Genomic DNA, 26,307 nt, shown 5'->3' with positions numbered 1-26,307 from the left:
GGACATGGAACAACAGACCGGTTCCAAATAGGAAAAGGAGTACATCAAGGCTGTATATTGTCACCCTGCTTATTTAACTTATATGCAGAGTACATCATGAGAAACGCTGGACTGGAAGAAACACAAGCTGGAATCAAGACTGCTGGAAGAAATATCAATCACCTCAGATATGCAGATGACACCACCCTTATGGCAGAAAGTGAAGAGGAACTAAAAAGCCCCTTGATAACAGTGAAAGAGGAAAGTGAAAAAGTTGGCTTAAAGCTCAACATTCAGAAAACGAAGATCATGGCAACCAGTCCCATCATTTCATGGGAAATAGATGGGGAAACAGTGTCAGACTTTACTTTTTTGGGCTCCAAAATCACTGCAGATGGTCACTGCAGCCATGAAATTAAAAGACGTTTACTCCTTGGAAGAAAAGTTATGATCAACCTAGATAGTATATTCAAAAGTAGAGATATTACTTTGCCGACTAAGGTCCGTCTAGTCAAGGCTATGGTTTTTCCTGTGGTCATGTATGGGTGTGAGAGTTGGACTGTGAAGAAAGCTGAGCACCGAAGAATTGATGCTTTTGAACTGTGGTGCTGGAGAAGACTCTTGAGAGTCCCTTGGACTGCAAGGAGATCCAACCAGTCTATTCTGAAGGAGATCAGCCCTGGGATTACTTTGGAAGGAATGATGCTAAAGCTGAAACTCCAGTACTTTGGCCACCTCATGCGAAGAGCTGACTCATTGGAAAAGACTCTGATGCTGGGAGGGATTGGGGGCAGGAGGAGAAGGGGATGACAGAGGAAGAGATGGCTGGATGATATCACGGACTCAATGAACGTGAGTCTGAGTGAACTCCAGGAGATGGTGATAGACAGGGAGGCCTGGCGTGCTGTGATTCATGGGGTCACAAAGAGTTGGACACGACTGAGTGACTGAACTGAGGTTTTGTGAGGAGGTGGAATTCATATGCTAATGACTGGGAGGATCATCCCAACCATTGGGGAACCACCCACTCCTCCCTCTTTTGCCCGTGCCTTGGAGCTGTCCTGCCACCTCTGGGTGTGTCTGTTGGCTTATAGATTGGGGATTAAGTACTTGAATTTCACTTTTCATCTTGGACCCAATTGATTTTAATTGGTTTACATTATACCCTAGTGCTGTGTCATTCTTTCAAAGGTTGGGCTCTGCCCCCTTCCCCTCTGTTTCATGCTCTTTGCCTGAGCCCCATCCAGACCCACAAGCCTGCCTCTACAATCTTCTGGAGAGACAACCAGAAAATAGCTGGCCTTGGGAGGCAAATTCTCTATAATATCAAACCCCCTAATCCTACCCAGTACTGGTCACACTGGAGGTCTTGGGGACACCCAACTCCAGTCCGGGGGTCCCAAGAGGCCATCACGCCTTGACCTGCCTAGGGATCTGGTCCTCGAAAGGTTGTCACGCCTCAACCTGCTCAGAGATCCGCCAGTCCCAGGGGTCCCAGGAGGTCATCACACCTCGACCTGCCCAGGGACCCAATTCTCGGGAAGCGTTCATGCCTCAGCCTGCCCAGGGATTCGATCTCTAGGAGGCTGTCACGCCTCAGCCTGCCTGGGGATCTGCACCCTGACCTGGGGAAGACTGGCTCTCAGGTTGCAACAGTTCTGGGTAGGATAAGCTTCAGAAAGACTCACCCGCTAAGGAAGTCCACCCATGGAAACAGAAGAAAGCCTATTACTTGTGGGACTGTGCCCAGTCTCAGCAATAACTCAGGAGCCCAATGACTCAGGAACCCCATTGCCTTTCTGGAAAGGCTAAAAGAGGCTCTCGAAAAGTTTACCAATCTGGACTTAGACTCTTACGAGGGACAGGTGATTTTAAAGGACAAATTCCTGTCCCAATGCATTAGATATCAGAATTAAGTTACAACAACTACAACAGCAGGACCCTGCCGCCTCTTTAGATGAGATGGTCCAGACAGCCACCAATACCTTTTATAACAGAGAACAGGAGGAGGCCAAGGCCCAGGAGAGGGAGAGAAGGAAAGAGACAAGGCATGCCCAGATGCTGGCTGCCCTCCAGAGAAGCCCTATGGCAAACCCCGAGTCCTTGAAGGACAAGGCACTAGGCAAATGCCTGATCTGTAGACAGGTGGGACTTTGGGCCAAAGAGTGTCCAAACTGTGACAAGTCTCCTAGAATGGCTTGGTACAAATGCCATCAACTGGGACATTGGGCCGCTCTCTGCCCTCGGGACCCAAAAGCCTCAAGGTCAAGTGCCAAGCCTACCCTCACAATGGTTCAAGAGGACTGAAGCAGCCCACTCCAGCCAGCCCGCCTGTCACAGATAACCATCATGCGGCTGGAGCCAAGGGTGCAACTGGATGTGGCAGGTAGGTCCGAGAATTTCTTGGTTGACACAGGGGCTACCTACTCTGTCCTGACCTCCTGCTCCAGAGCCTTTTCCTCCAAAACCTGTACCATTTTGAGTGCTACAGGAAAAGCAACTACTAAAAGATTCACCGGAGCACTTCTTTGTTGCTGGGATGGACAAATATTTTCCCACCAGTTTCTGGTGGTCCCTGAGTGTCCTACTCCCTTATTGGGAAGAGATACACTCACTAAACTGGGGACCACCCCTGTAATGGGAAGTTTTTCAGCCCCTAGAGCCCTGCAGCTCCTGGTTACTACTGAAGAACCCATTACACTCTCTCCAATAGAGAGGGACCAAAAACTATGGGAAGACAAAATTAAACCCCAGGTGTGGGACTGGGGGATTCCTGGATGAGCCCACCAAGCTGAACCAGTCATCATTGTCCTCCGAGATCCCACTCGGTTTCCTAACCGGAAAAACTACCCTTTCAAAAGAGAGGCTCGGGAGGGACTACAGCCTTTAACAAATAAATTCCTCGCTTGTGGGTTACTGGTCCCCACCAGTTAGCCATGTAACACCCCAATCCACTCAGTAAAGAAAAGAGACGGACCTGGATCTCTGGATCATAAATGAAGCCATAGTCCCCCTCCATCCCACAGCACCCAATCCCTATGTAATCCTGGGAGAAATCCCACCCAGGTTTACAGTCTTGGATCTCAAAGATGCATTTTTTTGCATACCACTGGCTAAAGAATCCCAATACCTTTTTGCCTTTGAGTGGGAGGCCCCAGGAGAAAAATACCAACAGATGACTTGGACAGTATCACCTCAGGGGTTCAGAGATAGCCCCCTCCTGTTTGGACAGGCCCTTAGCTGGGATCTCCTAGATCTGGACCTGGGACTTAATGGAAAAATATTACAATACATAGATGACCTACTAATCTGCTCTCCAGATGAGAAAAGTGCCCAATAACATGCAATTCAGGTTCTAAACTTCTTGGCAGAAAGGGGATATAAAGTCTCCCATGCTAAGGCACAGATGGTCGAGACAAATGTCACTTACCTGGGAGTTCAGATTACAACGGGTCCAGGAGGCTGTCCTCTGATCAGGTACAAGGGATCTTCCAGTTGCCCTCCCCCACGATTCAAAAACAATTGTGAGATTTCCTGGGACTAACTGGATATTGTAGAATCTGGATACCCAACTATGGTCTAATTGCCCAGCCCTTATATGAAAGCTTAAAGGGATGAGATGATTTAATCCCGCTGATGTGAGGAACTCCTCAAAACAAGGCAGAGGCTACACTAAAACAGGCCTTAACTCGGACACCTGCTTTGAGGTTGCCAGACCCAGAAAAAGCATTCCAACTTTATGTCCATGAAAGAGAGGGAATAGCTTTGGGAGTGTTAACTCAAAGGGGATCTGAGCCCCAGCCTGTAACTTACTTATCCAAAAAGCTCGATCCAACTACCTGAGGCTGGCCCCGCTGCCTTCGAAATCTTGCAGCTATTGCAATCATGATAGAAGATGCTTTAAAACTCTCCTTTGGGGGAAAACTAACTATTTTTACCAGCCACCAAGTAAAACAACTCCTAAATGGGAGAGGCCATTTATGGATGTCTGATCAAAGAATCCTCAGATATCAAGTAATCTTGATGGAAAATCCAGGCCTCACTATATCCCCTTGTGAGGTTCTTAACCCAGCCACCCTCCTGCCTACCCCCGAGGGCTCTCTCCCCTTTCACTCTTGTCTAGAAACCTTGGACCACTGGACAAAACCCCGAGAGGGATTGTCAGAAGATCCTCTGACCAATCCTGAGGAAATCTGGTACACTGATGGAAGCAGCTTTGTCTTGGATGGAAAAAGAAGAGCCGGGTATGCAGTAGTCTCCAGTTTTGAGACCATAGAGGCTAAGCCTCTGCCACCAGGTACTTCAGCCCAATTAGCTGAGCTCATAGCCCTGACTCGAGCTTTAGAGCTGGAAAAAGGAAAAAGGAATAGCCATTTACACTGACTCCAAATATGCCTTTCTGGTGCTACACGCACATGCTGCTATTTGGAAAGAAAGGGCCACTTGACCACCCGAGGGTCCACAATCAAATATGGTGATCAGATTCTTCGACTCTTGGAGGCAGTCCATCTGCCCACTGAGGTTTCAGTCTCCCACTGTAAAGGACACCAAAAAGGGACACAGAAGTGGCACGAGAGAACCAAGCAGCTGATCAGGCAGCTAGGAGAGCAGCATTACAGAACCATGACCTAATAGGGGTTGCCACCTTAGTTCCACAGACTAATTTGCCAGAAACTCCTTCATATACTGAAGGTGAGACTCTTAAAGCTAAGAGCGAGGGCTTTCAAGAAGATCATATGGGGTGGTTCCAAAAGGAGGAACTCCTTTTTCTGCCTGGGAACCTCCAGTGGAAGTTGGCTAACTCCTTACATGCCACCACACATTTAGGGGAAAAGGCCCTCCAAAGACTACTAGAAAGGTCCTTCAGAGGAACAGGCTTCCAAACAGCTATAAGACAGGTGGTCTCCTCTTGTCCCACTTGCCAGTTAAACAACCCCCAAGGAGCTTGAAGACCCAAGCTGGTCCAGCCCATCCAATGACATGGGGCCTACCCAGGGGAGGACTGGCAGATGGACTTCACCCAGATGCCAGTTTCTCAAGGGTATAAACACCTATTAGTCATGAGAGATTCATTCACAGGATGGATTGAAGGCTTTCCCACCCGGACTGAGAAGGCTGAGGAGATGGTTAAAAAACTGCTTCATGAAATCATTCCAAGCTTTGGTCTGCCCAGGTCATTACAAAGTGACAATGGGACATCACTTACTTCCAAGGTCACCCAAGCGGTCTCAAAAGTATTGGGCATTACTTATTATCTCCATTGTGCCTGGAGGCCTCAATCTTCGGGAAAAGTAGAAAGAGCCAGTCAATTCTTAAAATCAGCGATAAAAAAGATAACCCAGGAGACCTCCCTGGGATGGGAGAAGGCTTTACCAGTAGCTCTCCTCCACACCTGCATTGCCCCTAAGGAACAACTTGGTCTTATTCCTTATGAGATGCTATATTGGAGACCTTTTGTTTATGTCAATGACCTCTTCCTAGATCCAGAGGTTCAGACCCTCCAGTCTTATACCATGGCCATTGGGGCAATTCCAACAGGATATACGTTTGTGGGGTATGAACCAGGACCCAAAAGATTCTAAGGAGTCACCACGATATGCTCCAGGGACTCAAGTCCTAATTAAAGTCTGGAAAGGTGCATCCCCAAAAGCTCAGCTGCAGTCCACATGGAAGGGCCCCTACCCTGTAATACTTTCTACCCCCACAGCAGTCAAGGTACCAGGACATGACACCTGGATTCACTACTCACGAGTCAAGCCATGGAAGAAAACAGAAGAGGACACTCAATACACCTGTGAGCCCCTGGGAGATCTCAGATACCTATTCAGTACTACCAATGAGTGCCATTCTAATGAACACCCCCAAAATCTAGTTTCTGGTGATAAGATTTCTCAGGATAGCTCTAAAGAGCCAACACAGCTTGGTAGGGACTGTACTCCAAAACAGACAGGAGATAGATCTTCTGATCCCTGAACGAGGAGGGACTTGAGCCATCCTTGCGATGTGAATTTAAAAATGACTAATGCCCCTACTAGTCCTTGTTATGCTACATTGATGATGCTTATGATTGTTCCATGAACTGTCAATTGTCTAACCTGTTTTGTCTCTGCCAAGGTCAACAAGCTACAACATGCAGTGCCAGTTCAACCGAGACATAAAACTACAGCCGACCGTGAAAATATCACACACCCTTATATGCACACCGCAGTGAGGACTCTGAGGCTTGAGACTAGCAAGAGGGGGAGGCCCAATACCCCTCGCTGCCCCAGTTCAGCAGGAAGTAGCCAGAAAGACCTCGATGCCCCTATTCCCAAAGAATTGGGCCGCCCATCTCTTGAGGGGGGAATGTTAGGTAGGTAGAATAGGGAAAAGGAGTCCAGAATGGCGGTGGCTAAAAGACAAGGAAGGGAAAAGCCCGAGAAAATAGAACAAAAGAAGGTCCGAGGACCAGAGTGAAAACTTCAGGTAGAACAAAGAGCTCTCCTGGCTAAGCCCAATTTGCATAGAGCAGGCCCAGGTGGAAGCAAAAACATATAAAAGGAGGAGCCAAAGCGCTTTCTCTCTCTCTTCCTCTCCTGAGTACGTGCGCTCTTTCTCTCTCTCTCCCTCTTTCTCTCCCCCTCCCCCACGTGTTCCTCCACTCCCTTCCCTTCAAGTCTTTGGGTTGGCATGCCCTCATACTTTGAGGATGGATTTTCCTGCTATCTTCTAAATAAAATAGAGCTGTAACACTGGGAAAAAAAAAACCAAAACAGATGCTGTCAACATGGGAACTGGTTACACCCAGAATGAGGCATCTGGAAAAACGTATGGTGCGCATCGCCAAAGTAAACTATGTGAATTTTTTCTTTCTTTTGGAAGAAAGTAGCATAGTGGTAGTTTGTAGTTTGCTACTGTTTTGTGGAAAAAAGATGAAAAATAAGAATACACGCCAATCTGTGCCTAAAGATAAGTTGGAAGGCTGCTACATGGCAAATTCTTAACAGGTCGCCTTGGCAGAGGTGGCAGGGGCAGCGGGCAAGAGGTTGAAATTAAGCAGTGAGGTGTCAGGCGTGGGAAGGAGATTTTTTCAGCATATATTGTTTTGAGTTTTGCACTTTGAGAATGTATAACTTATTTAAAATTAAGTAAAAAAAAAGCCTGGCTTAAACATTGTGCTATATGCCACAGTAGGCATTTGAACGGAGAAAGCAATGGCACCCCACTCCAGTACTCTTGCCTGGAAAATCCCATGGATGGAGGAGCCTGGTAGGCCATAGTCCATGGGGTCACGAAGAGTCGGACACTTACTGAGCAACTTCATTTTCACTTTTCACTTTCATGCATTGGAGAAGGAAATGGCAACCCACTCCAGGGTTCTTGCCTGAAGAATCCCAGGGATGGTGGAGCCTGGTGGGCTGCCACCTGTGGGGTCGCACAGAGTCGAACACGACTGAAGCGACTTAGCTTAGCAGGCATTTGAAAAGAAGAAAATGTAAAATAAAAGGCATCGATATTAGAATGGAGATAAGATGGCCGGCCACCACTAGCAGATGGTAACGTTTTCTTCTTGGAACCCCCCAGAAAATTAAAGCAGGAAAGAAAACTTGCTAGAAATAATAGTTTTACTGATGTGCTCAACTATTGGACATAGAAAAAAGGCATTTTCAGATATATTTGCAGATATATATTTTCATATATATATTGTGTGCTCAGATGCTCAGTCCTGTCCAACTCTTTGCAACCCCATGGATTGTAGATGACCACCAGGCTCCTCTGTCCATGGGATTCTCCAGGTAAGAATATTGGAGTGGGTTACCATTTCCTCCTCCAGGGGATCTTCCTGACCCAGGGATCAAACTGCGTCTCTTATGTCTCCTGCACTGGCAGTAACCAATTTTAAAATGTTATAGAAAAAATATCCTCATAATGATAATAAAAAATCCCAAACCTTGGGAATTAAGTTATCAAGAAATAGGCATGGATCTACATGAAATAAACTTTACTCAGGGATGTGACCAATGACAAAGATTACACCATTCCATTGAATTTGAAGGCTCAGTTTTGTCACAATGTAAATTCTCCATAAATTCATCCATAAATTTAGCATGATTCCAAAAACAGATCTCAAAAGGATGATTTAAGAAATATTACCCAATATTTCCAGAGGATATCTAGGAGAATATACTTGACAATGTTACATGCAAGGAGAACAAACCAGTTAATCCTAAAGGAAACCAACCCTGAATGTTCATTGGAAGGACTGATGCTAAAGCTGAAGCTCTAATATTTTGGCCACCTGATACGAAGAGCTGACTCATTGGATGATGCTAATGAAGATCCTGATGCTGGGAAAGATTGAAGGTAAAAGGAGAAGGGGACGGCAGAGGAGGAGATGGTTAGCATCACTGACTCAATGGACATGAATTTGAGCAAACTCCAGGAGATAATGGAGGACAGAGGAGCTTGGTGTGCTACTGTCCATGGGGTCACAAAGAGTTGGATATGACTTAGTGACTCAACAACAACAATGTTAGTGAGATGACTAACTGGGGGATGTTACCTATTGAAGCGAAAGGGAAAGTCACTCAGTTGTGTCCGGGTAGCCTTTCCCTTCTCCAGGGGATCTTCCCAACCCAGGGATTGAACCCAGGTCTCCTACATTGCAGGCAAATTCTTTATCAGCTATGCCACAACGGAAGCCCAAGAATACTGGAGTGGGTAGCCCATTCCTTCTCCAGCAGATCTTCCTGACCCAGGAATAGAACTGGGGTCTCCTGCATTACAGGCCGATTCTTTACCAACCGAGCTATCAGGGAAGCCTTATATTACCTATTAATCATATATTTATTAATCATATTGGGTTTCTCTGGTGTCTCGGACAGAATCCACCTGAGGAGACCTGGGTTTGATCCTTGGGTTGGGAAGATCCCCTGGAGAAGGGAATGACAACCCACTCCAGTATTCTTACCTGGAAAATCTCATAGACAGAGGAGCCTGGAGGCGTACAGTTCATGGGGCCTCAGTTAGACACGACTGAGCAACTAACACTGCAGTGAAGAGTGTTCAGTTCCTGGTCAGGGAACTAAGATCCTGCAGGCCTTGTGGTGTGGTTAAAAAAAAAAAAATTAAAAGAGAGCAACTTTCTATATTAAAAAAAAATAGCTTTCCTTTTAATTTCTAATTTTTAACTTTACAAAGACAGTAGTTATGTTTGAGATCATGGCTGTGGTAGTCAGACAAGCTGATTTTCCCAGTCTGGACTCAGCCACCACAGTGAGGACCTGGGGACTTTTCAGCATCTGCCTGATTCAGTTTACTTTCATGGGACTCAGCCAAGCAAACCGGCCTTTGGACACTGCCCCCAAGACTGATTACACATCTAGCCAGTATACTTGGCAGGTTCTATGTTGGAGAAAAATGGAGGCGTGGACACTCTTGATAGTTGCTGGATGTAATTTAATCACAGACACACTGGATCAAAGTTGTCTGTGAAAGCCAGCCAGGATGAAAGAGAAAAAAAAAAAGCACAAACGTCATTCCACAAAGTTTTACAACATTGCCACCTAGTGCAAATATGCAGAATAGCATTTGCAATGCCACCCTCAGCCGAGAATGGCAAAGCTGATAAACCTAGGAAACCCCCATAGAAAACAAAAGTGAAATCTGAACTCTAATCGTCTCCTTTATTATTAGATATTAAACCTCCTATCCTGTTTCCCCAGTGACTATTGCTTCCCCTCCTAATGATTTGACCCTACCCTCCCTCCTCTTTTTTCCCCCTTGCCTGGGTGATGGTGAAATTTGCTCAGTAGTGTCCAACTATTTGTGATCCCATGGACTATACAGTCCATGGAATTCTCCAGGCCAGAATGCTGCAGTGGGTAGCCGTTCCCTTCTCCGGGTGACCTTCTCAACCCAGGTCTCCCCCATTGCCGGCGGATTCTCTACCAGTTGAGCCACTAGGGAAACCCAAGAATAATGGAGTGGGTAGCCTATCCCTTCTCCAGCGGACCTTCCTGACCAAGGAATCGAACCGGAAATCTCCTGCATTGCGGGGAGATTCTTTACCAGCTGAGCTACCCAGGCAGCCCATCTATAGTTCTTGAGAAAGAACTAAAGGCGGAGTCTTTCCCATCTGAGCTATGAGGGAAGCCCACTGTCAACCAAAAAGTGTCCAGTCACCGAAAGAAGTTTGCTTTTCGAAAGAGTTGCCCACGGCTCAGGGATGCTGTCGGGTCTCCATGAGGTATCTGTGCTTGGCTGGAGGTGGCACACACCCCTTTCAGCTGGATCCCTAGGCTTCTGGAAGGTGTGACTGAGTACTGCGCCTGGGCAGGAAAGTGCAGCGCAGAAGCAGCTCTGCTTTCGGAGGTGGGCCCACTACCAGGGCAAACCCTTTGCTGTGTTTTCCTGGGCACATGACTTGGAGCTGTCTTCTCACCTGCAGCATTTGGAGACCAACCGCCGCCCTCCCCCGCCCCCTCCCCACCCCTTCCCTGCCCTATCTCCGGCAGGAGTATTCCTGGACCGGCCATTTTCAGTTCCCATATGACAGCCCTGTTTGATCCTTGAGATCATTTAAATGTACTTATTGGGGGTATTTTCTACAGGTGGTTTCTCTCCACCACTCCCCAGGATGGTTCTCACATTCTAAAGTATTTCATTCTTCTCCAATTTCCAGCATATTTTACACCTTAAGGGTTGGACATGGACCCTCCATTCAACTCTACCTTGAATATTTTCTAGGAATCCACATTAAAGTAGTGCAGGTAAACAGACCACGACTCGCTGCCGGCAGTAACTTCAGAAACGTGACTTGAGCTGAGTGTTAAAAAAACTCCAAACCCAACAAGTTGGAAGTAGTAGTTATTCAAACAAATCAACTCTTTTATTTCCTTTTCAATGGTGTACATCTCAAATTGGTGGAACAGACAGGTAGAAAAATAAGATTATTATAGAAAATTCCACTTCTGAGATGTATAACAATTTGGAGACTGATCAGTAACTAAGATTACCTCTTTTCAGATGACATGAACACCTCTACAGTCCTGCTCCTGGTCCTATGGTGACATAGATTTAAATCAACATGATATGTTAAAAATAGAGGAATATTCCAAAAGGGAAATATAAATAACCTGAAGCATTTCCAGAAATACAAGTGACACATATGAATTGTGTATTGAAGGATGAAAATCTGAGATACACACGTAAAATACATTTTCTAAAGCACTACTTTCAGGTCTTTTTAAAATTTTTTTAAGAATACAAGGCTTTCAACTCTTTAGCCAAAACATAAACACTGCTGGTGCAGAAAAGTCACCCTTTTTGAGAAAAAAATCAGTGGCTGCTTTACATGATTGAACATAGGGATTTTAAACTTTAAGTATATCTAATGGTACAAATTAACAGACATAGTAGGAAATACATCATTCTAGATTACAAAACTTCATCTTTCATTAGCACATGGTAAATCTCATCCATTTTTTCCCCTTCTCATTATGCTAATTCCAACTATAAATTTCCAGCCTCGTTGATAAGGATGTGTAAAATTATATCCACAGTTAGGAAAAAAAAAAAATTAAACATTCCAAGTCACCACTAGCAGCAAAGAACACCAAATTGTGAAAGAAACTGGGGTTACCAAAGTTTATTTTTGGTGATTCTCATTACAAGTGAATAGATTCTTAACTAGCTTTGCTTATTTTTCTTTAACTCACAAAGATAATTTTTGAAAAGTTTTCTTAACTTTCACTCAGAAGTGTTGACTACCAGAATGTGAGGTGCAGGTGAAATTTTATTCTAACACATGAAATGAAGCAAGCTGAAACCTTAGTTATATCAGGAAACTTTCAACTACCTCTGCACCTAACATTTAAAAAGCAGGAAAAAATAAGCCCTTTTTAGATACTAGTTTCTCATGTAATTCTGATCCATGCATGCATCATCAATAAAAAAAGCAAAATTATTCCAACCGGAAGGAAGGAAGTTCTGTGGAAAAATATCAATGTCAAATTAGGCTAGGTTCCAAAGATTTTCAACATTTCAAGTTTCCTTTTAATGACATCAATATGACAGCTGAGTTTGTATTCAAAAATCTATTTTATAAATCTATAATTTGTAGTTATATAAGTTATAATTATAAATCTACATTGGCAAAATATTCTACTCAGATAGATATGTGTGGGGCACACCTGTGTGTTAGAGCTTCCCAGGTGGCACAGTGGTAAGGAATCCACAGCCAACGCAGGAGACACGGGTTTGATCCCTGGGTCAGGAAGATATCCTGCAGAAGGAAATGGCAACCCACTCGTACTTAATCCCAGTAACTAGAGGTTTTGAAGATACACTGCATCACTAGGAGGCCTGGCTTTGCTCTCACGACCACATCCCACAGTGTTGCTGACTTGGGGCATCAGGCCGTCTCCGCTCGCCCCCGGGAAGGCATTCTTACCAAGGCTGAAAGCTGGGTTTGTGTACTAGCATCTCCTGGGGAGTCCAGAGCTGCCCGAATTCTGACAAGGATGTGTGTGCTTTCAAAGCCAGTGTGGACCTGTGAGGATGCTGGTGTCCAGGTGCCCTGAGGGAGGTTTCTGCCACCCCCAAGCCCTTCTTCCTGGTCATGTCGCTGACAGCAGGTATCCCTGGAGAAGGAGTGTGCTCACGAAGCTGCAGGATTCTGAGTCAGTGAACTGGCCGGCAGGGCTGGGTTGACATGGCCGGATGCTCAGATCCTAAACTTCACCAGCTCCCTTTGGCTTCAGATTCTTGACCCTGTCCCATGAACTTCCCAGGGCATGACATTGAAACTGCAACCTAAGGATCATGTCCTGCTTAGGCGTTCAGATCTCTCCAGTTGTGTTAGAATAGAGGCGATGGCTCCAAAGCAAGTTTCTCTGACAAATTTGTACATCCTGAGAGGTTCCTTTGGAAAATTCCTAAGAAAGTAGGCTGCACCCCAAACTTGGGGGAAATGAGTTTCCTATGACATCCTGGGATGTTCTCAGTTTGTCCAGACCTTGGCCATCATCTGCTGACCAAGGGATATGACCTCTTATTCCCATTGCCCTTCCCAGGTTCTAGAATTCTCCTAGTCCCAACCATCACCTACTCCCTGTTCCTTGGATGAACCAGTCTTCGCCTGGATCAGGTAATGCCAAGCAAGTGTAAGGGGCCACGTTTTCTGTTGTTTCTGTGCTGACATCTGACACACGTTTCCAGCTTGAATGTTCTTGAAGTTTGGGGTCTGAAGCTGTGTGAAATAAATCACATCTCCATGGCTTCAGCAATGTTAAGAGTAAAAGAAATCTGCTGATTCCTGGAACTGAAGCCATTTTCCAAAAGAGCTAATTCCGCTTATTTTGTTAGTATACTTTCGCTTATATTTGTATTTTCCCCTCCTCAATTTCAAAATGTATTTTTCCATCTTGCTATTTAATTGAAAAACTGCCACAAGTTCAAATCTGAAATTCTTAAAACCCACGGAAACTGTACACAACAGCTTCTGTTGTGTGGAGTTTTCTTGGCCCCAGAAATCTAGTGTTTCTCTTGGCAAAACTCATCATTTTACATTTTATGGTTGGTGTTTAGTTGTTTTGCCTAAGAGAGAAAACACCCTCAGTGGCATGTATTCTCTCTGAACAGTTCTGTTATCAATTCTAATAAGTTTATGCAAGAGAAAAATGCCCTGGGATTCCACTCAATTATTTGCTTTCTGCTAATAAGGATGAAGCCTGTGAAACTCAATTATTGTTGTTTATGGAACAGGCTGTCAGGCAGTGATTTATTTCTAATGACATCAGGTGACACCAGGCTAGAACTTGGCACTAAACCATGCCTGGTAACTCCCCCAGTGGGGATCTGGTAAGAGGAACTTAACAAATTTCCATTTGAGAGGAGACCCTATTAAATGAAGGAATAGTCCTTCTGCTCCTCTTGAAGGAGATAATGGAATCCCCAAAGCAAAACTGCTTTGCAGAATCTACAGCCCAAAGCTCTGTGAAGTTGTTAATGCCTCATTGCTGGGAGTTACTTTCATGGTTTTGAACTGTAACTGACCCCAAATTTATCTCAAAAAGTCTGCATTTCACAGAAGCAGGTAAGAAAAATCCCTACAAAAGTCTGGGAGTGGGCTGTGTCCAGGGAGACCATCCCTATTGTCACACACCAGCAATCTATTTCTTTAACATCAGGTCCCTGTGTTTTGGTTCACAAGAAACACAAAATCGTTCACCATGGTGATCACACACCAGTTGGTTGCAGTTCTTCTAAATCCCAGAGGAAAAAATATAATCAATCCCCATCTCATTGCTATTTTTGATAAACAGTTTCAGGTTCTGAAGACAGGGTTTCATTTCAGGCTTCTGAATAACTCATCAAGAATATAAAGCATCAGCCTATTTAAAAAAATACATTGTTCACGTAAAAACATCCTTTTTCCATCAGAGAGTTGACAAGGTTTTGACAAAAACCTGATGCTAATTTGCATTTTTCAGGAGAGGACCATCTTCCAGCCCCTTCCACGGTGTGCTGCCTGGTAAAAATGACACCCCCAAAGGGCTGCTATCTCCTTTGCTGTTCAAAGCAAGCCTGCTTGAAGGTTTGCCAAACGAAGGATCAATTTACATAACTGGAGGAGGTGCGGGTCACTAACAGGGTTTTGACTCAAAGTCCAATTTTCAGCAGCAAGGCATGCCAGGGAAACGTCCCAATTTCAACTGTCTATTTGATTCTTGTTGCTAAGTTATGCTTTTGTAATTTCAGTATTTCCATTAAAATGTCACATCCACTGACATTTCAAATGAAAAGGTAGAGGAAATTTGATAGGAAATACAGAGCATTATAGGAAACTTCATTCAAACACCCAAGCTTGAAATCTAACTTGCTATTATCAAGTAGTCTGGGAACCGTGCCTGCTAGTTGGTGGCAGGAGAGACAGTCCCCAGCTCAGAAACCAAATACAGGCAAATGAAACAGAAGATGCCTGAGTAAAGCAATAAGCAGCAGAATTAACCAGGTCATATATACAATCCCCTCCTTTTATGTCAGGAGTTTGGGTTTTTCAGAGCAAGGGGAAGGTACTGTCAAGGGGTGTCACCTTCACGTCCAGGTAAAGTGGACCACCACCAAACGGGAACCCGCGAAAAAGCCAAGAGGGCAAAAAGAATTAGACTTCCCAGAGATTTCAATCTCTGAAATGTATTTTGAAATTATTGCCTCTCAACTAGCTGAGGCTGGAAATGGCAATGAACTTCTGATGACAATGTCCTGTTCTCATCCCATTTCAAGAGGGCCCCATTCTCACCACAGCCACACCTGAATGGATCTTAAAGAACACAGAAGATCCATGTTCTAAGATGTAACTCAGTCCTTTGCCACAAGATTCTTGTGGGTCCTGGGGGCCACTTAGTGTCTGCGAGGACACTAAGACACATATCCATGGCCCTGCATCTCTCTGGCACAGTCATCTTTGGCAGGTCATCTATTTCTCAATACGGAGGTGACTTGGGGAGACAGTGAACCCGGCAGGTAACTGAAACATCTGCAGGGACACGAACAACATCCCAGCCAGAGGAGATGCTTCAGTGGGCCCTTCTGGGTTTGTAGTGTATATCTGACCCACCCCAACAGTGATGCAAAGGGAACCTGGAACCTGGCACACAGCAAGAGAAAGGATATTGCCTTTAAACCCTTCTTGTAATGACCTCAAGTTAAAGGCTTCTGCTTTTCTTTGCCAAAGTCCTCAAATAAATGATAGCAAGTGTGGAGTTCCCCAAATAAGGAAACCACCGCACACGTGACTCATCACCAAAGACTGAATGTGCCAAAGGGAAGAAGCATGTGGGTCAGCTGCTCATCACACCTGGTTAAGCTGTTTCAGCTGGGTGTACTTGAGCCTCAGCGGTTCTGCACACAGAAGCTCATGGTTCCAAAGCACAGGAAAAAAGTAGAAATTCTCTCACATCCTTGGAGAGCTGGTCAGGGATATGGGCACTGAGCCATGTCTCTGTTTCCCAAAAGAATAATCAGCAACCTACCTTCAGGGAAGACTTGGAAAAGAAACAGTTAAGCTAGTGAAAGAGAATCTGTTTTTCTCCTTCATACAGCATTTATTCATTTTGGGTAAGAGTAAGCGTATGTGATGATAACCAGCTCCGTGACAGAACATCTCCAGGTTGATCTGTGCTTCAGCACCTATTACGTTTCTCCTGCTGGAAAGAGGATTCTTTAGGTGGGGGTAATGGCTGGAACCAGGCTGCCTGTACCCCCACCAGGCACAGGACCCTGGGCCAAGTGTTGACAGAGGTAGTTTTTACTTTCATACCCATAGTACTATGCAAGTATTGAGTACAAAGAGTAGGCTTCCTTTGCACTTGAAGGCTTTCTGTCTTCAGAAGAGGCTGGTGAAGACTTGAGGGAATCATCTCTTCCTAGTAGAGTCCAGCTCACCTTCAGATCACAGGGCTTCCCAGGTGGTGCTAGTGGTAAAGAACCCCCCTGCCAATGCAGGAGATGCAAGAGTTGTGAGTACGATCCCTGGGTCAGGAAGATCTCCTGGAGGAAGTCGTGGCAACCCACTCCAGTATTCTTGCCTGGGGAACCCGGTGGAGAGAGGAGCTTGGAGGGCGACAGTCCATAGGGTCACCAAGAGTTGGACACAACTGAAGTGACTGAACACGCATGAGCCCAGAGAGACCCAGAAGAGGGGCCTGATGCTCTCCTTCCAACTCAGAAAGGGGCAGGATGTTTTTTATCATCAGGCCACAGACTACTTCTCCTGCTGTCTTATTGCAAACCTTTTTGTATCACTTTGACTCAGGCGGATCCTGGTACAAAATACCCCTAAATGTGATCAATACAAAAAGCTTCCCATTAGCTAAGAAGATTTGTAAAGTATATGCACGTATTTCTCCAGAGATAGAAGGGAAAAGAGAACAAGCCAAGGCTTGTGCTTTTTGGTTTTTTTTTGGGGGGGTGGTGGCACACCCAAATAGTTTGGTATAACCAGCTACATAAACCCTGAAGCCCAATTCACTCTGTTTTGATTAAGAATGAGGTGCTTTTTTATTATCATTTTCCTTGGAAGTAGGGGAGAAAGAGGAAGCTGTAAAGTCGAGAATCAAAATACAGTGAATCTGGAAGGCATCTGGGAGCAAAACAGAGATTTAAGACTAGTGCGCACAGGAAGAAGCCTTGCCTTATAACCCCTGCCTGCTGCACTGAATCCTCTTAATTGTTGAGTTCACGGTCACTAGGCTTTTCTCTTCATTTCCAGCGATGCCGCACGAGCGAGGACTCATCGTTGACCACCTCGGGATCTCGGGGGTGATGCCTACACCGGACCGGAAGTAGCAGCAGGGTGATTAAAACAAGAAGGATGAGTCCACACACACTCATGAGAGTATAGGAGACAATCCACAAAATGGGCTCGTTCAACGGCAGGGCAGGGACACAGTTGCTGGCTATGTCCTCTGTTGAGAAAGGCCCAGAAATTTCAGACACCGGAGCACCTGCGATTTCTGAGGAGACAGAAGAGGGGAAAGCCACAGCTATGAAATGAGCAGTCATCTCTATCCCCTGACACAAGAGATAACCTTTTGCTTTATCAGCCACAGTCAAGTCACGCTGGCTCTCATGTTCCAAAGGCCCCGGAGTCTGAGCACACACCAGAGAGGTCTCGGTGGCTGTGTGCCTTCAGAGGGTCCACTCCCCTCCTTGCTGGAGTGCCAGTGTGTCTCAAGGTCTGCAGGTGCTGAACCCACATGGCGGAGAGCAATGTGCAGGATACAGAAGCATCAGGTCCTCCACGCCAAGAACGGAGCACCAGGCCAGTGAGTGTGCACCAGTCAGAGCCCGCTGGGGAGCCGTGTGGCTGTGCGCCCTCAGTGGAGATGAGCAAGGAAGAGTAGGAAGCAGCTAGAACAGAAAACTCAGCTGCACCTGCCAGAATCATGGGGATTTCCCCTGTGGAGTCACCCTGAGTTCCCGCTCCTTGGTAGATGCCATAGTAGGTAACATGCCTATATCAGCCTGACCCACACTCCTAATGGGCTCCAAGACCAGCGGGGTCAGCCTGGCCCAGGAGACTCTTCCCCACCCACACTTGCCCCACACTTAAACTTGTACACACCTCCAGTGTACACAGTGCCAAGAGTCAACAGAGGGAAATGAGGGGCTTCCCTGGTGGTTCAGTGGTTAAGACTTTGCACTTTCATTGCAGGGGGAGTGGGTTCAATCCCTAGTCAGGGAACTAAGATCCCACATGCCCTGAGGTGAAAAAATAAAATAAAAAGAGTGTTAAATGAGTATACTAGTGGATTTAGGACATAGCTGGTAACAAGGAAAAAAAAAACAAACCCAAAACAAAGCTACAATTCTACCCATTACTTTTGCAAACTGATTTCCTGAAAAGCCTTCTCTCTGGAGAAGGACTTCCCAAAGCAGGTTTGGGGATCACTAGTATTTCATTTGTCTGTACTAGGCTGATCTGCTCCTTTCCAAGTACAGAATTTGCTTGGCATCTCAAGCTTTACTTGGAAAAAGAAAAAGGCCTCATGACCCATTTAAGCTGACTGCTAAGCATTTAATTTTCCTATAGGTAAAGCCTCAAGATCCTAAGGCCTGCCCAGTAAGATCCTTTTTTACTGAGGGAAGAAAAAGTCAAAATAATAATGGAATCACAGCCTTTAAAGGTATGGTCTAAAGTGAGGGAGGGGTTGGGGGCAGGAGGAGAAGGGGACGACAGAGGATGAGATCACTGGATGGCATCACCGACTCAATGGACGTGAGTCTAAGTGAACTCCGAGAGATGGTGATGGACAGGGAGGCCTGGCGTGCTGCGATTCACAGGGTTGCAAAGAGTCAGACACGACTGAGTGACTGAACTGAACTGAAAGTGAGGGAAAAGACAAATGTGAATAATTTGCAAAGCGGTTGCTTTCTCTTACTACAGATGTGGATTCTGTTAATACGGATCCATGGCATTTTCTTTTCACAGGTGGCGCTAGTGGTAAAGAACCTGCCTGCCAGTGCAGGAGACATAAGAGATGTGGGTTCGATCCCTGCATTAGGAAGATCCCCTGGAGAAGAGTATGACAACCCGCTCCGTATTCTTGCCTGAAGAATCCCATGGACAGAGGAGCCTGGTGGGCTACAGTCCACGGGGTCACAAAGAGTTGTATACAACTGAGCATACACATTGTTACATAACAAAAATAACCTTTATTACAAAGGCAACAGATAGTATGGTAAAAAATTTGAAACTGTAAGTAAATAAGGAAATAAAAACATGCTCAAAATTTACCACTCAGAAATAGCCAATACTGACATTTTTGAATATAATCATAGGCATCAATTTTTAAACACAGATGGAATCATGCTGTTCCATACACTGTATTTTCACTTTAGACGTGGCATGTGTTTTCATATCATTTAATTTTCAACCACGCTGTTTTTATGATTATACGAAAACCATATTATAGATGTATCGAATCTGCTTACCAATCTCTGAGACCATTTAAGTGGTTTTTAATACTTCCACCCCTGTGAACACTGACATATGAAATATCATGTACCTAAGTCTTTGCCCTTTTTCATAGTTTGTTTCAGAATGAATTAATAAAGTAAAACTATGGGTCAAGGTACGCTCACTTTTAGGCATCTGGATATATGCTGACAACATACACACAAGGAAGGCTGAGACACTACACACATGCCCATCAACACAAGCTGGGGTACCACTTCTCACACTCTTACCAACACCAGCATCTGTAAGGGAAAACAATGGTTCTCAATCTAAAATCATGTCTGTAGTTCTTTGATTACTAGTTGGGGGCCCGTTTGAAAAATACACTCATTGACCATTTCTATTATAATTCCTAATTTTTTCTCATGGATTTGTTAAGAGTCATGTGTATAGTAAACACTTTCTTTTGTTGCAAATGTCCTTCCACAGTAGGCCATTTGTCTTTTCAAAGATTCATTTACTTTATAAATAGAGAAGCTTTAACAAGCAGTTATGAGAATGAAACATGCTTAGTGGAAAGATAATATCTTAATAGAACAAAGCACCAAGAAATGAAAAGTCACTTGAAACCACTTCTGTTTCCAGACAAGATGGAAGAGGGACAAGATTTACCCTTCCACCTGAAACAACTAAAATAATAGACTATATATATATACGAAAGACTCTGAAGATATTAAAATTCGGGTAAAGAGACACAGTAAACCCTGAGGGATGGAAACAGATGGAGCCAGCCTCCCAGGTGCCCTTCTACCTACATTGAGAGAGTTTCTGGGCAGTGGAACAGACAAGGGTGTCACCCAAGCTGGGGAGACAGAGGCAGAAACCCAGAGAAGCAAGGGCTCTTGGGGTTTGCAGGTAGCGAGATGCAGAGGAGAGACAGCTACACAGTGAAACCCTACACACTCCCAGAGGACTTCCCCTGAGCCATCCGCCCAGCGCTGACCTTAAAATGAATGAGGGCCAGTGAAAGAACCACTTGGAAGGATGAAAAGAAACTGTTCTTGGAGCTCACAGAAGAATCACGTGAGCTCACACAACAATAATAATTCTTATGCTCACATAAGAATAATGACTGCGGCCAATTACTTCCTGTTTAACTGTTTCCCACAGTGAAAAACAAAACCCAGAAAAACTCACTCAATTCACAGGGTACTTAAAGAGTACTAAAGGTCTTTCCTTTGTAGTAGGAAAGATTATCCCTAGACTAACACTACTCTGATGCCTCTGATAAAGCTTAAGAGCAAGACAAAAAAGGATCAAACTCTTTATAAGGAAATTAACTGTGACCCAGAACAAATCTCAAGAGTATTGTAAAGAACACAAAAGTATTTGGCACCCAACAGGGTAAAATTCACAATGTCTGTCATCTAATGAAAAATTACCAAGGTGCAAAGAAACAAAAATTCCTAACAGGGAAAAATTAATAAACTAACATTTATGAAGAAATAACACAGGATAGGATTATTAGAAATTATATTAAGCCAGTTATTATTCCTCTATTCTACTTAGGAAATGATAGACAAAATATTAGTCACATCAAATAGAGACATGTGCTCAGTTGTGTCCGACTCTTTTGTGACCCCATGGATTATAACCACCAGGCTCCTCTGTCCATGGGATTCTCCAGGCAAAAATACTCGAGTGGGTTGCCATTTCCTTCTCCACGGAATCTTCCCAACCCAGGGATCGAACCTGCGTCTCCTGTGTCTCCCACACTGGCAGGCAGATTCTTTACCACTGTGCCACCTGGGAAGTCCTAAAATACAAACCCTAAAAAAGATATAAATCAAACTTCTAGGGATTAAAAACTATTACATGAGATGAAAAATATACTGAATGGTGTTAATAGCAGATTACACATTGGCAAAAAAAAAAAAGATAAGTGAACTTGAAAACACAGCAATATGAATGATTAAAATGAAACAAAGTAAAATACTGAAAAAAATAGAAAATCAGTAAACTGGGGGACCACCCAAATAAGAGGAGAGGATGGGAGGCAGAAAGAATATTTGAAGCAACAGTAACCAAAAATTTTCCAAATGGGATTAAAAACTATAAACCCACTGATCCAAGGGGCTCAGAGAACACCAAGTACAAGAAACATGGATACACTAGTGAATTGCTGATAACCAGTGTTAAAGAGAAAATCTTTAAAGAAGAGAGAAAAAGAAATATTATGTACCAAGCAACAAAGAAAAGGACTGTAGATGATTTCATGCCAGAAACTATACAAGCTCTAAGGCAGTGGAGTGATATCTTTAGAGTACCAAGGGGAGAAACCCAGCCAGCCTAGAATTCTATCCCAAACAAAAGTATTTATCAAAAGTGAAGATAAAGCAATGTTTCCAGACATTTACAAGCTGAAAGAATTTATCATAAGCAGACATACTCACACATACACACACACATGTATATTGAAATATTATTCAGTCTTGGAAGGATATCTTGCCATCTGGGCAACATGGATGAACCTGGAGAATACTGCTAAATGGAATAAGCCAGACACAGAAGGACAAACGCTGCACGATCCACTTACATAAGAAATCTAGAGAAAGTCAAACTCATAGATTCAGAGAGTACCATAGTGATTGCTAGGGGCTGCGGGGTACAGGTATGGGGAGATATTGGTTAAGGGAGGCAAAGGTTTAGTTATGCAAGATGGGTAGGTCTGGGATTTAAGGTACAGCATGGTGACTGTAGTTAACAGTATCGTAGACTTGCAATCTGCTAGAGAGGGTGTATCTTCAGGGTTCTCACTACCACCAAAAAAAAAAAAAAGGAAAAAAGGATTATGTGAGATGATGACTATGTTAACTACTCTGAGTAATCATTTTACAGTGGGCTTCCTCGGGAGCTCAGTGGTAAAACAACAACAACAAAACCCTGCCTGCCAATGCAGGAGATGTGGGTTCGAGCCCTGGGTTGGAAAGACCCCCTGGAGGAGGGCATGGCAACCCACTCCAGTATTCTTTCCTGGAGAATCTCCATGGACAGAGGAGCCTGGCGGGCTACAGTCCATGGGGTCACAAAGCGTTGGACACGACTGAGCGACCAGACAACAATAAATCATTCTACAACGTACATGCATATCAAAACATCAAGGTGTACACCTTAACTATACATAGCTTTTATTTGCCAATTATGCCTCAATAAAACTGAAAGAAAGAAAGCATTACCTCAGATCCGCACTATCGAATGCACTAAAGGAAATGCTTCCAGCAGAAGAAAAATCAGATCAGGTGGAAACAGGGATTTACGCACAGAAATGAACACTAGAAACGGTAACTATGTAGGCAATTGTAAAATCTTTATTTCTAACTTTAAGTATTTTAAAAGATAACTGACTGATTCAAGCAAAAGTAATAACAGTGTACTGGGTGAATTCTGGGCTTCCCAGGTTGTGCTAGTAGTAAAGAACCTGCCGCCAGTGCAGGAGACGTAAAAGATGTGGGTTCGATCCCTGGGTCGGGAAGAACCCCTGGAAGAGGACATGGCAACCCACTCCAGTATCCTTGCCTGGGAAATCCCAAGGAGAGAGGAGCCTGGTGGGCTACAGTCCATAGGGTCACACAGAGTTGGACACAACTGAAGTGACTTAGCATTCACGCACAAGAGATTTATAAAATATACATGATGGTAATATTATAGAAAGAACAGAAGGCAAGAAAGGGAAGGACAGTTTGTAGGTTTGTTTACTACAGGAAGCGGTAGGTGTGATAAATGGATACTACAAACCGTAGAGCCACTAAAATCACACAGCCAAGAGTCACAGCTAATAAACTAGCCGAGGAGATAAAAAGACTCAATTCAAGAGAAGATGGAAAAAGAGAAAAAAGGAACAGCTGAGACACAGGAAACACACTGCAAGACTACAGACTTAAGTCCAACCATATCAATCATCTCGTGAAATATAAATAGTCTACACTAGGGGTTTATGAACTTTTTCCGTAAAGGACCAGACTGTAAACATGTTAATTTTGGGGGTCACACATGGTTTCTATCACATATTCTTCTGATTTTTTGACAACCATTTAACCATGTAAAAACCATTCTTAGTTCATGGGCCATATGGAAGCAGACCACATGGCAGATTTAGCTACCGGCTGTTGTTCGTCTGGCCTAAGCACTCCAGTTAAAAAATGGGGATTGTCAAACTAGATAAAAAGCAAGACCCAACTATATGCTACCTACAAGAAACCCACTTTAAGTGTTACTACTCAATTATGTTGCAAGTCATAGGATTTAAAAAGATGCATCGTGCCAATGCTCATAAAAAGAAACCCAGAGGGCATATAATATCAGACAGAGTAGATCCAGAGCAGAGTACTATCAGATAAACACAGTAATTTCATAATGATAAAATGTTCAGTTCATAAACATGGCATAATATTATATGTTTTTAAACCTAATAACAGAATTTCAAAATATATAAAATAAGAATGGTAAAAGTGTAAGGAGAAAGAAACAATTTTACAAATAGAGTAAGAGATTTCAAATTCCTTTTCTTAAAAATAGATAGAAAATAACAAAGGACATAGATGACATGAACAATTCTATCACCTAACTTAACAATTATAGAATACTCTACCCACACAACCGAACATACACTGTTTTCAAGAGCACTTGGAATATTTACCAAGATAGACTATTTCCTGGGCTACAATACAACTTTCAATACATTTAAAAGGATTCAACTTATACTAAGTGTGTTCTCTGGCAATGGTGGAACTAGACATTAGCAACTGAAAGATGACTGGAAAATCCCTAAATATTTGGAAACATTTCTAAAACTATAAAATGCTTAGAAAAAACATAGGAGGAAATCTTCACATCATCAAGAGAAGCAAAAAATTTCTTAGCTATAACACCAAAATATACAATGTATAAAAGAAACATTGATTGAGTCTTATTTCATCAAAATTAAGAATCTGTCCTCTTCGAAAGACAATGTTAAGAGGCCGAAAATAATGGGAGAGAATATTTGCAAGTCTGATTTTTGACAAACGATTTGCATTCTGAATATAAAGAATTCTGACTCAAAAATAAGAAAACAACTGTGTGTGCTAAGTTGCTTCATCATGACTCTTGTGACCCTATGGCCTGTAGCCTGCCAGCCTCCTGCTCATGGGACTCTCCAGGCAAGAATATTGGAGTGGGTTGCCATGCCTTCCTCCAGGGCATCTTCCTGACCCAGGGATCAAACCTGAGTCTTTTTGTCTCCTGCAACAGCGGGCAGTTCTTTACCACCAGCACCACCTGGTTAGCCCAAGAAAACAGCAACTTAGTACAAACATGGGCAAGAGAACTGGAAAAGACACTTCACCAAAGAAGATGTGTGAATGGCAAATAAGCACATGAAAAGATGGGAAAGCCTATTAGCCATTAGGGAAGTGAAGTGAAGTGAAGTGAAGTTGCTCAGTCGTGTCCAACTCTTTGTGACCCCATGGACTGTAGCCTATCAGGTTGCTCCGTCCATGGGATTTTCCAAGGCAAGAGTGCTGGAGTGGGTTGCCACTTCCTTAGGGAAAGGCAAATTTAAACCACAATAAGATACCACCAATTACCTACTAGGGGCTTCCCCAGTAGCTCAGTGGTAAAGAATCCACCTGCAATGCAGGAAACATGGGTTTGATCCTTAGGTTGGGAAGATCCTCTGGAGCAGGACTAAACAACAGTTGCAGCTACCTATTAGAATGAAAAAGACTGGCCATATCAAATGCTGACGCGTATGCAGAGGCACTGAAACACTCGTATACAGCGGGTGGGAATGGAAAATGACACAGTCAACTCTGAAAAACAGTTTGGCAATTTCTTAGGAAGAAAATCACGTCCCCTTGATATGACTCAGCCATTCCACTTCTAGGTATTTACTCAGGGGAAATGAAAATTATATCCAAGGACTTCAACACTAATTTTCAGAGCAACTTAATTTATAACAGCCCCCAAACCCAGAAACAACCCAAACATCAACAGGTGAAAGAGGGTAAACCAATTATATCTGTGCAACTGAGGACTGCACAGCATAAAAATGAACGAACTAGTGATACAAGAAACAAAAAGAAGTCAATCTTAAAACAATTATGCTGAGTGAAAGAAGCCAGGCAAAAAGGCATGCATGCTATGATTCATTTATATGAAATTCTAGCAAGGGAAAAGTAATCTGTAGTGACAGAAGGCAGAGCAGGGGCTATCTGGGGTTGGGGGGCAGCAAGGTCTAGGGGGTAGATAGAATAGAAAAGGACAAGGAAATTTTGGGGCTTGATGGAAATATTTATCATCTTATGTAAAACTTCAAATTGTACCCTGTAATGTGAATGGCTCATTTCATATCTCAACAATGCTTTTAAAAAATCAAAAGAACAAGGCAATCAAAAAATGCATCAAAGAATAACAGATGTGAAAATGATTGCATTTAGGATGAAAAAGAAAAAACAAAACCAAGCCCAGCTCTGTTAGGTACCTAGCAATTGATTTTAGCATTGTTCTTTAAGTGGAATGCCCAAGCTTATATACTTTTTCATATCGCTCACACACGCACACACCTTCCTAGACGGTGTGTTACATCGCAACCCTAGATGGGGTTACATCGCAATAAAAGCATGGTGAGTTGAAAATATCACTAAATCAAAAATGTATTTAATACACCTAACCTACTGAACATCCTGGCTTAGCCTGGACTATCTTAACTGTGCTCAGAACACCTACATTTGCCTACAGGTGTGCAAAATCAGGGCTTCCACTTGGCTCAGTGGTAAAAATCCACCTGCAATGTAAGAGACATGGGTTTGATCCCTGGTTCAGAAAGATCCCCTAGAGGAGGAAAT

General features: G+C 43.8%; 1 protein-coding gene across 3 annotated transcripts in view; it reads right to left on the bottom strand.

Annotated features, from left to right (window-relative positions):
* Nucleotides 1-26,307, bottom strand: part of LOC138435968 (beta-secretase 2) — a 236,949-nt gene that overhangs the window by 116,100 nt on the left and 94,542 nt on the right. The window contains exon 9 of one of the 3 annotated variants that reach the window (XM_069581317.1): nucleotides 16,911-17,477. The exons of the other annotated variants lie outside the window; for them this stretch is intronic. Coding sequence (XP_069437418.1) covers nucleotides 17,224-17,477 — 254 coding nt within the window. The 3' untranslated portion in view covers nucleotides 16,911-17,223. Of the gene's footprint in view, nucleotides 1-16,910; nucleotides 17,478-26,307 lie in introns of those variants that run through there. 3 annotated transcript variants of the gene reach the window in all.

The sequence above is a fragment of the Ovis canadensis genome, chromosome 1 (genome assembly GCF_042477335.2).
Source record: "Ovis canadensis isolate MfBH-ARS-UI-01 breed Bighorn chromosome 1, ARS-UI_OviCan_v2, whole genome shotgun sequence".
Classification (NCBI taxonomy): domain Eukaryota; kingdom Metazoa; phylum Chordata; class Mammalia; order Artiodactyla; family Bovidae; genus Ovis; species Ovis canadensis.
Note: the sequence above shows the minus strand (reverse complement) of the source record. Positions and strands in the feature narration are given on the sequence as shown.